Below are 14,461 nucleotides of genomic sequence, written 5' to 3' on the forward strand. Positions count from 1 at the left end.
TCAGTGTATTTAAAAGTATGTATGTGCTGTGAAAAGCTCTCACTCAACGGAGTGGTTAGCAGCACATTTAACTTGTAAGCTGTCTGGTCATTTGCAGTCAGAAATAAGTTTAGGAGTGTGCATTGGTCTTGAGTTCAAGGTAATTCTTCAGATGCTTTAAGTCAATCTTGTTTTTAAACGCTACATTGACTTGGAGCTTTACACCTAGGATGCTGGAGATCAAAGGCAAATGAAGATATGGAGCACAGTGGAGATTCGCCAGTGTTGATTTAAGGAGGAATTCTAGTTATCTACATTTTCCTTTTTCTTTTCTTTTCTTTTTTTCTCTTTTTTTCTCTGAGTAGAGGGAATTCTTCACTGGTACAGCTTTGACTGCACACACTTGAGAAGTTTGTTGTCTGAAGGCTGATAGTTGTGTGAGGTTCATCTAAAAGACCAGTTCTGTGACTGCATTTATTGTTAGCTCAGATGACAATACTCTGAGCTGCTAGGCAAATATCTGGGTGAATAATTTTGTCTGCTACATAATGCAAAAAAGTCTGGTGTGTCCCAATCCTTAAAAAAAAAAATCAAAAATATTGGTGATATGAAGTCATGGCATTCATTGCAGAATTAAAATGCATAGTAAGTCAATTAGGTATTATTAAATATTGTACATTACTCTCAAAGTGTGAGCAAAGAGTGGAATCAAAAACCATTCTCATCAAAATAATAAAAAAGCACAAATCTTCAATGTAAAGCTCAGCTGAATGGGTACATATTCTGGTAGGTGAATCTCCTGTCAGATCTGGGTTTTTTTTCCTCTCCTATCTACCAGTAATCATTAGTAATGTGGGGAAGGATGATCATCATCCCATATCATATATAATTTAATAAGCATCAGTGAATCTATTAACACTGATGCTTAACCTGGCGTCTTTAGGTTTCAGGTTTAATGCCACTGTTGAGATGAAGCAGTGTCTGTTCAGAACTCTCAGGGATGCTCTTCAGGCGCTCTGCCTCTGGAGGAGAGGGTGGGGTGTGTTAATCAGTCTACAGAAATATCCATATGTATATGAAAAGCTGGCACTTTTGAAGTGAATAGGAGTTTTGCAACTCTACTGAGGCAAGAGTTGATGATCTAAGACAGACAAGCTGGAAGTTTGGGGAAGCAACACCGTTGTAATGAATTATCTTCCCTTCTTCATAGCTGTAAAAATATAATTATTTTTATGTAGTGGAATATGGAGAGAAATAGTACTTTCAGCTTGGAAAATAAACAGTTTATAGCTTATACTCTGCAGCTCAATATGTTTCCCAAACACAAACTTCATAGAATAGAATCATAGAATTGTCTTGGTTGGAAGGAACTTTTCAGATCATTAAGTCCAACCTTTGACCTAACCTGCCAAAACCACAACTATACTATGTCACTAAGCACTACATCTACCAATCTTTCAAATACCTCCAGGGATGGAGACCACACCACCTCCTTGGGCAGCCTGTTCCAATGCCTAACAACCCTCTCTGTGGAGATTTTTTTCCTAAACCTCTGCTGGCACAACTTGAGGCCATTTCCTCTTGTCCTGTTGATTGTCACTAGGGAGAAGAGGTCAGCCCCCTCAATACATTCTGTGTAATCACTATCCTTTCACTAAAAGTAACTCAATCAACAGCAGCAAATCATACAGCTCTTCATGTAAGGTAGCGTGGATTGTAGGTTTCCACATTAGCTCATAGTCTCTTGGTTGGTCTAAACATACTAGTTTGAGCAACTCTGCAGTGTGGTACCTTTTGAGTTCACACCCTGTCCTCTCTTTCTTAGGACTCCCACGGTTCAGTTGATAAACTGCTTTCCAAGGTCAAACTTCTGTTCTGTGATTCTGTGAAAGTGCAAAATCTTACCTATGAGCACATGAAAAAGGACAGGGCAAAATATCTGTACTCCCATGGGGAGCAGGGTTATAAAGTTGACCCAAGTCCTGTGGCAGTGCAATACTGCTGAGGTTGCAGATGAGGCATGGATGGGTTCTGCTAGGAACTTAGTATTCAAGGTAAATAAGCAGGTTCTAATTAATTAAAAGAATCAAAGTGATGACCGTGTCTCTTTTCTGAAACTTGTTATGCCTGCCTCTATTTAAACAGAACTCTGAACTGTTTCGTCTCAGCATTCAACATAATGGAACACCTCAGGATGTCATCAGCACCAAAATAACAGGAGCTGACTCCTTTCTGATAGCAAGCAAGGGTCAGAAAGCAGACATATGTTTCTGGCCCTCTTGCATGGTGGTGGGGAATCTGCCAAATTCAAACTTTACAGAAAGTTAGAGTTTAAACTAATACCAGGGGAGGCAAGTATGGGCTCAGTCTAGCTGGGTAGCTGCGAGATGCACAGCGTTATTATATTATTCAAGGGAACACTGCCAGTGTTGATGGTGAAAATTCAAGTCTGTCACACACGCACGCATCCTTTCAGCATAAGTGTGTTTATTTAGTCATTTGTTTAAGTTTTAAAAAGCTCTGAGCCTTTGCCAGAGCTGCTGGGCTCTCGGCTTATTTCAAAACTAGTGGGACGGTGGCTAAACACAGAGCTGGTTCTTGGTGTTGAAAAAGCTCCCTGTTGAATGACTCAGTGCACCTGCTCCACAAATGAAGGAAGGTATGAATATTTGCTTTCCTGCTGGAAATGTTCCATCATTAGTATCTGTACAGCTCTTCTGTCTTGAATATTTTTGTCTTTTTATACTTAGACTTGTGTATGTAGGAACAGTAGCTTTTCCCAGGGGCAGCAGCCCAGGAGTTCCCGGGTTGGAGACGAGATGTTAACACGACAGTGCCTCACATCCCATTGCTCTGTTTCTTCCAGAGGCCACAAAAGTGACAATTTTGATCGTCTCCAATGTTGGTAATGATGTTAATGCTGCATAGGGTTGGCCTTCTCTCTCAGTCCAAGGAAAAGATTCTGAACAAGGAATTCATGTTTCTGTGTCTGATAAAACACAAGGGTGTCAGGTGCAGACATTTTAGTTCTAAGGATAGTAAAGGGAAGCAATGTGTAGGGTTATGCAGCATTTCTCAGTCTATTTGAAACCTTGGACACAAAGACCCAAGGGTGCAGCTTTATTTTATTATGGCTTTTCATTCCTGGACTCAGTGGCATGCTCAGTCTTGCTGACGTTTTGGTGGGAGTAGGACCTATCCTGTAGCCTGTAGATCTTTCATTTGGCAAATGCTTGTAGGCTTATCTGTCTTGCCACTTCATCATGATTTCCACACCCCCACACCTCCCACCTTGGTAAATAGGTGAACATTTTATCAGCGGTTATTTATGTTGTGAACTTAAGCTCTTGAATTTTTATCTTGTTTGTTTGTTTATTGCAGCTGGTGCTCAGGATAAAATTGGCTGGGCATTTGGCTTGGGTTTGGAGAGGCTGGCCATGATCCTGTACGATATCCCTGACATCCGACTGTTCTGGAGTGAAGACGAACGCTTCTTGAAGCAGTTTATTGTGCCACACATTTGGCAAAAAATAAAATTCCAGGTAAAACAATATAGATTTATGATGATAATTTTCTGTCATTAAGAAGTGTATATAACCCTAGAGAATATCACAGAATTAAAATTTTGTGACATTAACAGATTGGGTTTTAAAGCAACAGCTTTACAGCTATCGTGATGCTCCGATGTACTGCAATAAAATCTAGCTTTTGATGACAACAGCTTTTTTCAGACAGATAATGTGAGTTGCTTCTAGTATCTAGTGAATACCTCTGTTCTCAGTAATACTTAAGCATATATTTAACTTTTAAATTTACCCAGGAAAAGACTTGATTAGGCCTCTGTCTGGTTTGGGTGTGTTCTTGAATTGTGTCCGTCATTCTGTTGCATTATAAAAAAAACGTTTGATGCTGAGCATTCAAACGTTGTAATACATTCCCATTTTTTCCCATTGTTTTCACTCTACATTCATTGAAACCAATGCAAGTTGCATTTTTGGGTGAGAAGCTTCATATGTCCCAGCAACATCAACTTGCAGCACAGAGGGTCAACGGTATCTTGGGCTGCATCAAAAAGCAGCATGACCAGCAGGTTGAGGGGAATGGATTCTATCCCTCTGCTCAGCTCTCATGAGACCTCACCTGGAGCACTGCATCCAGTTCTGTGGTCCCCAGTACAAGACAGACATGGACATACTGGAGTGAGCCCAGAGGAGGGCCACAAAGATGATCAGAGGGCTGGCAGCACCTCTCCTACAGACAGACTGAGAGAGTTGGGCTTGTTCAGCCTGGAGAAAAGAAGGGTCCAAGGAGACCTTATTTTGCAGCCTTCCAGTACCTAAAGGGGACCTAGAGGAAAGCTGGAGAGGGGCTCTTTAGAAGGGTATGGAGTGATAGGACAAGGGCTAACAGCATTAAGCTGAAGGAGGGTAGATTTAGATTAGATATAAGGAAGAAACTCTTCCCTGTGAGGGCGGTGAGGCCCTGGCACAGGCTGCACAGAGAAGCTGTGGCTGGCCCCTCCCTGGCAGTGTCCAAGGCCGGGCTGGATGGGGCTTTGGCAACCTGGTCTAGTGGAGGGTGTCCTTGGCCATGGCAGGAGTTGGAACTACATGTCCTTTGAGATCCCTTCCAACCCAACCATCCTATGATTTTATGATACTTTGGCAAAATGTTTTGTCAATTTGCCTCACCATCTTAAATGTCAACTTACTTACAAGTAGGGGGGGAAAGAATGCAGGCTCAGCTTATATTTCTTTATTACTCCTCTACAGTAGTGATCTTTGTAATTGGCAACCTTGTCTTTTTGTGGTTGGAAAGTAATTAAGCATAGATTGATTGGAAATGATACTTTCATAGTATTCTTCAGCATTACCATGGGACAGTTCAAGTCAGAAGGTATCCCTGATCTGTGGGGGACTTGAGCTGACATAGCTGTGTAGGTACATGAAGGAGTCTGAAGTACTAAAGCAGCAAAATGCTTTTTGCTGCTGCCTTTTACCATTTTCCTTGTGTGTGAACAGCTTAATCATGGTTTGTAAGAATAGAAAATATAAAAGGGAAAAACAACAGTGATAATGCTTAGATTCTATTTGAGCAGTCTGCATATCAAATCAGTATCAGCATCCATTTTTTAATTCATGGCAATTCTGGCACATCTCTGGTAGAGTTAAAAGTTCAAAATGGTGGTTGCAGAGTGGTGGATGGTTTTGTTGTTGGGTTTTGGGGGGGGGTTTAAGGGGGTGATTGGTTTTTTTTGCTTGGGTTCTTTTTCAGTTGATACTGTCATTGAGCTATTCAGATGGTATGAAAGAGGACAGATTTTTGCCACTTGTTGAAGGTGGGTTTACTGTAGTTTTCCCTGATACTCTACAGAATATTTGTTGTTCTTTTCAATAAGTAGTGCTCAAGTCTTCTTTTCAGCCCATATCTTTCTTCTTGGCATTGATTCCAAGGAGCAGGATGAAACTAAGATGAGATTTCTTTCTTTAAAATTGTGGATCCAAGCCTCACACTGGTAATTAGCAGTAGATTGGGTTTTTGGGGAAAGGTACAGATAGTCAGAATGTTGAAGGTGAGCCAAAGAGAGCGCTGGGTGACTGGTGCCTCTAAGTTGCGTATCATTTTCATGTTCAGCTTCAGATAAAGTCAGGTGTAGTAAACCAATCTGAAGATGATAAAGGCATAGGTTACTGTGGATAGTGTCAGAGGAAAGGACATTGTTTCTAAGAAGTTAAAAGTGAAAGAAGTTTTCTTTCTTTTTTTCTGACTGGTGCTGTTTAGTAACCTTAGCTGAGCAGGAGTCACTAGGAACACATGTTTTTGCACTGTTTTGCTGGGTAACTGTCTGTGTCATCAATAAGCGAGTGATGACAAAGTCTTGGTAGGTCTTTAAGCACTTCTTGCCAAATAGCAATGGTTTCAGCTGGCATTTACCCAAGACTGATGTTGTCGAGAGAGTCTTTAAATGGAGGCTTGCTGGCTGAAATACATCTTGAAGTGGTAACATGAATCAGGAGGCATGATGCGGTAGGTGGGGGACTTCAAGGATAAGAAGTTGTCAGCTTCTACTGTGCTCTAACTTGGACCAAAGGGAAAGAACAGAGTAGTGTTATTGGGCCCTTAATGGGCTTTATCACGTTAATGTGTTGGCAGTCATTGTATCCCAACAAATAGGCCAATGGAAAGTGTACAGATTGGGAGAATGAGGCGTATGGGAGAGGAGCAACAGAAGTAGAAAAATGGATTGGTTTGAGTCTTTTCTTTCTCTCTTCTAAAGAAGGGATGTGGCCGATGTTTTAGCAACAGCTTGGTTTTTTTTTTAAAAGGAAGTCTGTATCCAGCTTTCATCTGGTATCTTACATTGAGCTTTTTGAAGCTCAATACTATACATACTGGTAATAGTACTGGAATTGCTTTTTTAGAGGGTTAATGACCCTTCTAGTGAGAGTACTGTGAAATAATCTTACTGTGCAACCGTAAGGTCTTGGGTGATGGGAGTTAATAAGGCAGGTTTTCTTTCTTTCTTTCTGGTGTGTGCTATTTTTCAGGTATGCTGTAAATCCACGTTAGCAGACCTTCTGCACATGTCCACTTTTCTAAAGAGTCATAATGAATCACGTGGTTTATTTGTGTAATGCCTGAAAGTAAATTTTTAGCCTGTCCTCCACTGTTGATGATGATGTAAGACACCTCAGTGGGTATTAAAAAGTGACAGATTTTTTGCATGCAAGGCCATGCAGTATTTTTCAGCCTGGCTGGACAGAACCAAGACAGACCAGATGTTCTGAGAGCTTTTCTTTACACGAATTGCACAGACTCAGAAACTCTGGGTGAATGTCCATCCTTCATCTACTTAGCTAAGATAGACCTATCAATGTCTCAGTACTCCCCTCATCCTTTCTTATAATCTGAATATTATAAACCAACATAAATATTTTTCTTTCTGTTCATGAAAATGTTCTCCACATACATGAAGTCCACACTATATAGCAGTAACCTTTATTAATAACCTGGCTAAATTTACTCTTGTTCAAAAATTGAATTTAAATGGAGCATTTTCTTGGGACTTAAAAGTGTATGTTTTGTGCCTTTTAGCAGCCTGAACGTGCCACACTTTTCCCTGTGTCATCACTTCGATATACACGTGCCGGCTTCAGTAGGTCAGGAAGCTGCTGGGAAAAGCTGACAGCGCTTGTGTCGGTGTGGCTGCTCAGCACACCAGTGTTAGAGTGCTGCTCCCCACAGATCAGATTATTGCATTGATTTGGATTGCCAAATGGCTCTGGCTATAATTTGACACAAGTCACAGCAGCACTGGGGGATCAGAGGCTGGTAACTTGCCTTCAGTCGCTTGTGTACACCTTCTGCTCGGGCTGTGAGATGGAAGGCTGAGGACAGAGAGGGCAGGAAAGACTGAGCACCTGCGAGGCATAATGCAATAAGACAAATGGCTCAGATCCGATCTGATACGCCACGTTACATCTCTGTTCATCAGGGCTCTGAGCACAGTTGCATGTAATCACTTTTTGGTTCATGCTGAGCCAGCATTCTTATCCAAAAAAAAGAAAAAAAAAAAAGAAAAGAAGAGAGAAAGATGTGTCCATGGGCTGACAGCTTTCAAGAAGAGGTACAAAACCAAAATGACATTTAGGAAAGGGAGGCACCCACAGTTCAGATTAAGTGTGGTGTGCCCAGAGGTGTTGATTAAGACGAATGGGCTCTAGCAGCAGGACGGTTCCTGGAACCTCCATCATTCTGCTGCCACAGTGAGCAAGCAGCATGTCGTGTCAATTGATGGCTGATGCATTCTCTCCTCACAAAGTCACTTTCATTTGATGCTGTTGGTGGCTGCTACTCCTGTTGTTTTAAGTAATTATTTATTTTGATTACAGATGAGCATTGTGCCCTGGATCGGGGTCAAGCAGAAGCATGTTTATGCTGTTCTAAAGGAGGCACCGGTACAGAGGAAAATTGGATCAGATTCCTAGCTAACCTGCAGGCCCCGTCTGTGTGACTATAGGAGTTGCTTTCTTCTCCCTTTTCTCACTTCTGCAGTATTTGTAATATTCTGCAATATCTGCAGTAACCCTAACACCACCTACTTTTTACTACCCACTTCCATCATCTCCAGGAACTGTTCCTTCCTTCTATCTGCTGGCACATGCAGTCTGTCCAAACTCAGTTCCTTCATAATAACCTGTTATATCTATACTCAAAGTAATAGACTTTATAACCAGGATCTTTCTGATGGCACCAAGATAGACAAAGCTCCTCTAACAGCTCTGCTGGGACACCTGAGGGGCTAGTAACCTTTGCTGGTGGAGTGAGGAAAGAGTTGGCAAGCAGCTTGAATTGACACTGTTCACCTCCCGCACAGCTGTAGTCAGGACGGCTATGTGGCCCTAACCAGGAGACTGTCTGTGCTTTGAGAAGTGAACAGTCAAGGTTAGCAGAGATGAGAAAATATCTAACTTCAGAAGGAAGTAGCTGTGTGGAAAGAAGTGATTCATTATATGGGAAAGAAAATCAAAGTGGGCTCATCTTTCTCCAGTGCAAGAGAGCAAGGGCTGGGCCTCACTCACTGCCGTTTGCCTTTGCTTAGTGTGACAGGGGAATTATGCCCCTGTTCCTCGCATAAAGGGTTTATCCAGTAGCCCAATTTGCACTGTTTGCTAAGGATGCAAGCCCTCTTGCTCACACAGATACACCGTACAACTTTTTTACCTTACTGCACGTTTCTCAGTTATCTGAGACAGCCCACGTCCCTCCGGGTCTTTCCTGTGCACACTTTCCTGCTTCTTGCTGGGAGACACGGAGCTTATCCTGAAGCTTTGGAAGATGCTGAAAATAAAATGCACTGGCAGGTCCAAGGGGAAACTTTTGCAAATCAAACCATCTTAGTCTATCCTTTATTCCATGCTTCAGAAGGAGTGCATCCAATGTAAAAGCCAGTCATTTCAACCAGTTTGATCTTACTGCATTCACTGCACAGGATGGGTCTGTCCGATCCATCATTAGTATGCTAGTCCATATAATTTATATTTATCATCTTAGTCTGTGATTAGCTTTATTTTCCAATAAAAAAGTAAATAGATTCACTGGCTGCTACATTTTCAGATATTTTTCATCAAGATTAGGTAACTCCATGCTTAAATGGTTATTCATTTATTATGTTTACTTTCTAATAGTGCATCTATTAAAGGCAAATACGCAACCATTAGTATGTAAATTTAACTTGGATGTCTGAACAAATGAGGTACAGCCTCAACTGTGATTTATTGTCTAATTAGTTTTACTGTAATTGAAGATATATATATAAAGTGTGTGTGTGTGTGCATTGGAGGTGTACAACAGAATAAGTGATGGTGTAGCATAAACATTTTATTGGCATGACTTTGGGAAAGTTGAGTTTCTTATGAGTGACTTACGTAGATCATCTTAAATGAACGTTAATAAAACCTTTACATTGCTGTATATCATCTCAGGTTTGTCTGTATGCTCTGCAGAATATTATGAAACCTTTTTTTTTTTTTTAGTGGTTCACAGCCATGGAAAGAAGGCAAAAAATACTTTCTTCATTGCAGAGATGCTGCACTAAGCCGCACAACTGAATTAGAAATCACTTGATCATCAAGTTTTCTCTCATCAGGTTGTTCTATCTCGTATCATTTGTAGCCAGTGCTGGTATTGAAGCTCTAGGAACCTGAGCCCTCTGGCCCCAGTCAGGCAAAGTTCTGTAGCACATGCTGAGCTTTAAACTTGCGAGTAGTCCCATTTAAGTCAATGGGCAGTTCTTGTGCTCAGTCGAACATAACCTAAATGCCTAAATAGTTTTGGGTCAGAGATCTCTGTGCTTCCTGGGATCCAACTGAGAGTGATCAGCACCTTGCCGGGCTGAAGCAGAGGAAACTTTCCAAATGTCTGTTACAAGCAATAAGAGTTTAATCTGATGAACCACAAATTTCATTTGGAAAATCTTTGATATGAGCCGGTTTTACTGATCAACGCTTGGGTAAAGAAAGTCAAGAAGCAAGCCTCTGGAGAGTCAACAGGTTTTGAATTCCTGTTCTCAACTAAAGACAATTGGCTGAAAACACAGGAAGGAAAGAAGATAGTAGCTCAGAAATGAGGGGAGGGACAGTAGATGGACAGTCACATATAACTGGCTACAAGAAAAAAACAAACCACCAAGATATGAAAAAGTAAGAGGAAGGTGGAAGAGAGAACTGCACTTTGGGCATTCTGGGCAATATGAAAAAGTCGGGGCAAACAGAGGAAGTTTAAACAAGATGGGGGGTGGGGAGGATGGGAAAAGGAGAAAAATGCAGAAAAGGAGAGTAGATTTAAGGCAAAAAAACCTGTTAAGACTAAGGGAAAAGACTTATCTAAATCAATCAGTATGTCTTCCCAGACTTTGGTCTGTCCACATCTACTCTTGATCTCCTTTTGAGAAATCAAGAAGTATGATTGACCACAAAAATTATAACCACAAACCATCAAATCAACTCTGTACTTTGAAGTATTACTGTCAGTCTCAAGATATGGGGGTGAGGGGTGATGTTGAAAGCAAGGAATGTATTGGCTGAGAGTAATGGTTGAAGCATTTATAGCAGCTGTCCAAAACTCAGGCATACCTCAAAAACAGGAGTGATGAAAACTGGTATATCCAGTGCTATCCTATCTTAATTTAATTTTGTGAACTTTTAAGTCCAGGTCTAAAAATTAAGCAGCTTACATACCAGTGAACTGCAGGTGAGTAATATAGTGGCTTCTCCATCATAGAATACAGTAAACAGATGCTCTGACGCACAGGTAATTTCACTGGAACACAACTGTACTTGTTCTCAGCCTTTCAAGGTAATGAATTTTCCAAATACCTTCAGTACTTTCTTTCTCTGGCTATTTGTAGCTGTCTCTTGTTTAAGAGAGAGATTGTTTCTGACACTGTACAGAAGCATAGATATGTGAAGGTGTTGAAGAGTGTTACCTGTATTAGTTCAATGTGTTAGGAACAGCTGTGTGGGAGTTCTCATACATACATAGCTTGTTCTCATTCCTTGTGCAGTTAGCACCTCTGCTTTTAGGAGCAGGAACCATCACTGGACTCCACGTTTTGATTTTGGGTTTGTGAAACATTTAGTGTCCCAGAACCCAGGCTGCACTGAGATGATATTACTGAAACTCTTGGTAAAAAACCCCACTGACAGAAGATGTGATTCCCAGAAATCCAGCTGCTGCCCTTTGGGCTAATACCCAATGATGAAGGTTTTCACGAATGCCCTGTTTCCATCCCTCTGCCTACCCACTGCAATCTAGTCTTACTGGTAGCCTCCCACTGAACCTGGAAAAATCAGCAACAGTTTAATTCCTTTCTGCTTGCACTTGGAAAAGTGTCAGTAGCCCTTTGTGCTTAGATCAGTGATGTTTATCTCGTGTAATATCTCCATCTGTTATCTGCTGGAGCACTGAAGGGTGAGGCAAAACCATGTCATCTATCGAACAACCACCTTGATAATAGTCATATGCACAGAGAAACCTATGGTATTCTTTAGCAAAATAATAGCTCTTTTCTTCTCCTCCACCTATGTGCCTTTGAAAATGCTTCAAGTAATTCTAGGTTGTTTTCAGAGTATTAGAATGTTTGAAAACTTTCTTGTTCACCTCCATGGAGTTATCATGGGCCAATAGCAGGCTCAGTCTTTGTGGTGGTGATGTGAAGCACAGTAGCTGCTTTGAGCTTTTCTTTCTGGATGCTGTGAGTTTGGTACTGTGTGCACAGCTGTCCCAGGTGGGATTTGTTTACAGTGGAGGGAGTCTGTCTGTGTATTTATATGTAGGTACGAAGAGCAAAGTACTTAATCCTTGCTTTCAGTGTTCTGTGCTAACACACAGTTAAATTGTTAAATTACCAATAACGTTTTTTTATGAAATGGCAGTTAATGCTAAAACCTGGATTTAATTATGCATTTCCTTAAATTCTCAGCTATGTGGGAGGTCCAGGGCTTTACTAAGAAACAGCGAGAATACCACGGATCTTGCAATGTGCAATACCACTGTGTCCACCTAGATGCCCTCTTTTTTGACCACAACTTCAGAGACAGCGGTAGAAACATCTCTCCTTTCCAAGGTTTTGTGGGCGTGTGACTGCTCTGTATCACTTGTTCCCAAAGCCTCGATCCTCATAGCATTGAGAAGTGTAATTTTTTATTCCTTTCCATGTACTTATGTTCTGATGTTGCCCCAGAAGTGGGATTGTTTTACCTGGTGTGCAGTACGCCAGTGTACTCACAGAGCTAGAGGCATTTCATTTACTTCAGGTCTGTGTGGAGATGGGTGCTAGGTGGCAGTTCTGCAAAGCTAGCACGCCAGCACACAGCATCTTCATTATATTTTTCTTGTTACAGGATTAGAAAAACACAGCTAAATTTACACTAACTGGTTAGTAATTAATGCATCATCTACTAGTGGTCAAGTGTATTTAAATTAGCACACATGCTCCTTGAAGGTGCCTGGGCTGATTTGCATAGTCTTAATTGGGTGGGTGGTCGCAAACTTCCCCTTTACCTATCCCCCAGTTACTGCCAATTTTTGTTGACTTCAGGCCTCTCTGGCAACCACCCAGCTCTCTGTGCCTTCTGGGGCAGGATGTTTCCTCTTTATCAGTCTTTCAGCTCTTCTTCAAGGATAGTTTTTAGCGAAGTGTGCTTGTTAACATTCCTTCAGCTCTTCCTCAAAGATACAGTCATTAGCAAAGCAAGGTAGTACATTTAACCCTAAATTAAACAGCCTAAACACTAATCTGAACACGTTCTGTCCCTGTAAAGTGGAAAATTCTACTTTATAGATATCACTGATTTACTGTTCTGCTCTGCTGTTCTGCTTGCACTGCAGCAGCCACTTATGTGGCCTTACTGTGAGGTGGACCAGCAGTACTTTTTCCTCTGCAATACATTAAAGCTGTATCAGTTCCCCAATCCCATTCTCAGTGCCTGGCCCATGCCCACAGGAAAACTGAGCAGACAGCACTTTTCTTTTTTCAAGGCAGAACAAAACTAGAAGTGACTGGGGAAAGATGGAAGACAAGAAATAACTTGTAAGATGGCTTTGCCACTGGGTAGTGTGCCACAGCACTGTGGCCTTCATGCATAAGCAGCACCAGGGAAAGGTTATGGTCAGTGAAGGAAGTGAGCAGGCTGGGTGGAAGGAGAAGCTTTTATTAGCTAGGAGTCTTCCACCTTTTCTTTCTGTGTACTTTGGACATCTAGAACCTCAGTCATGGAAGAAAGAAGGAAAGAGTCCAGAAGTAATTGAAAGAAAAGCCAAGGGATGGAAAAGAAGGTCAGAGTAACTTGGATGAAGTCATACAGCTGTTCTTGTTGAAAGTTATTTGTCAATTAGATTCCAGTGATGACATCCCAAGTGAAGCACAACTGTGCAATGTTCATGCAAAGGCCACCAGGTCTGTGGCTTTCAAATTGAGGTGTCTGTATCTTCCCAAATAGGTGTTTGCAACATTAATTGAAGGGCAAATACTTTCACATATTCACATAAAAGGGAAAGTTACCTGTTGAAAAGCAAATGACAGTGTCAAGATCACTTTTTTCCCTGCCTCTCTGTCATCTGGAAAGTTGGAATGAAATAGCAGAAACCCAGCCTCTCATAGGTCTTCAAAAGTTGTGACACTGACAATGTATCCCACGGAAGGCTTTCGCACAAGCAAAAGAAAAAATTACAGTGCCTGAAGACTGTCCGTCTCAGGTGTGCCTAAGTTTAGAGCATGTTGTTACTTTAGAGGATGATGGGTGAATATATAGAGAACGTGGTATAGCCGGTAGGTGTGTCATCAGTACAAGTGAAAGAGATGCCCTGTAAATGGGAACTGATCACCAGGGACTGACTTCCAATTTGTTTTTAAACAAAAAGGAGCAATTGCATCCTTGACTGAATTTCGAGCTCACCCCAACAGGATCTAAGTAAAAAATGAACTTCCAGTTGTTGATGCTGCTGCAATGCACAGTTTTTGCCAGTAGAATCCTTTTGCTGCTGATGTCTTCTCTTTTCTTGGTAGGCAAAGGCAACGTGCCCCAGTAAAAGTACACCTGATACTATTTAAATGATTACTTGGCAAAAAGTGCAATAAGCTTCAAAAAGCATGTGTTACTATGGTTTGCTCTGATCTCTAAACCTCGTATTTTGCAGTTTGACTGGTTGAGACTCTTTAAAACAAATAGCTCACGAGTGAGTGGTTCTGCTGCTGAGTATATCCACCAATCTTTATTGCATTCCAAATGATGAAACATAATGGTTATACAAAGTGCTTAAATAAGCCATGGAGCAATTTCCAGCAGTGATATATATGTTGGGACCCACATTAATATTAGGTGAAGGAGTAAACCTGAAAATGTAAAATAACAATAGATTTTGTACTGGTTGTGTGAGAATGAGCTGCTGGTGGTTTAGGCGGGAATCCACAGCTGTTCAG

At 41.3% G+C, this 14,461-nt stretch overlaps 1 protein-coding gene across 3 annotated transcripts in view; it reads left to right on the forward strand.

Moving 5' to 3' along the window:
• The window catches only part of FARS2 (phenylalanyl-tRNA synthetase 2, mitochondrial), a 248,058-nt gene that overhangs the window by 140,631 nt on the left and 92,966 nt on the right, over positions 1 to 14,461 (forward strand). For all 3 annotated transcript variants that reach the window (XM_084280386.1, XM_084280384.1, XM_084280385.1), the window contains exon 5: positions 3,361 to 3,521. In XM_084280386.1, the coding sequence (XP_084136512.1) occupies positions 3,361 to 3,521 (161 nt within the window). The remainder of the gene's footprint in view (positions 1 to 3,360; positions 3,522 to 14,461) is intronic.

The sequence above is a fragment of the Gallinula chloropus genome, assembly GCF_964237585.1.
Source record: "Gallinula chloropus genome assembly, chromosome: 2".
NCBI classification, from domain to species: domain Eukaryota; kingdom Metazoa; phylum Chordata; class Aves; order Gruiformes; family Rallidae; genus Gallinula; species Gallinula chloropus.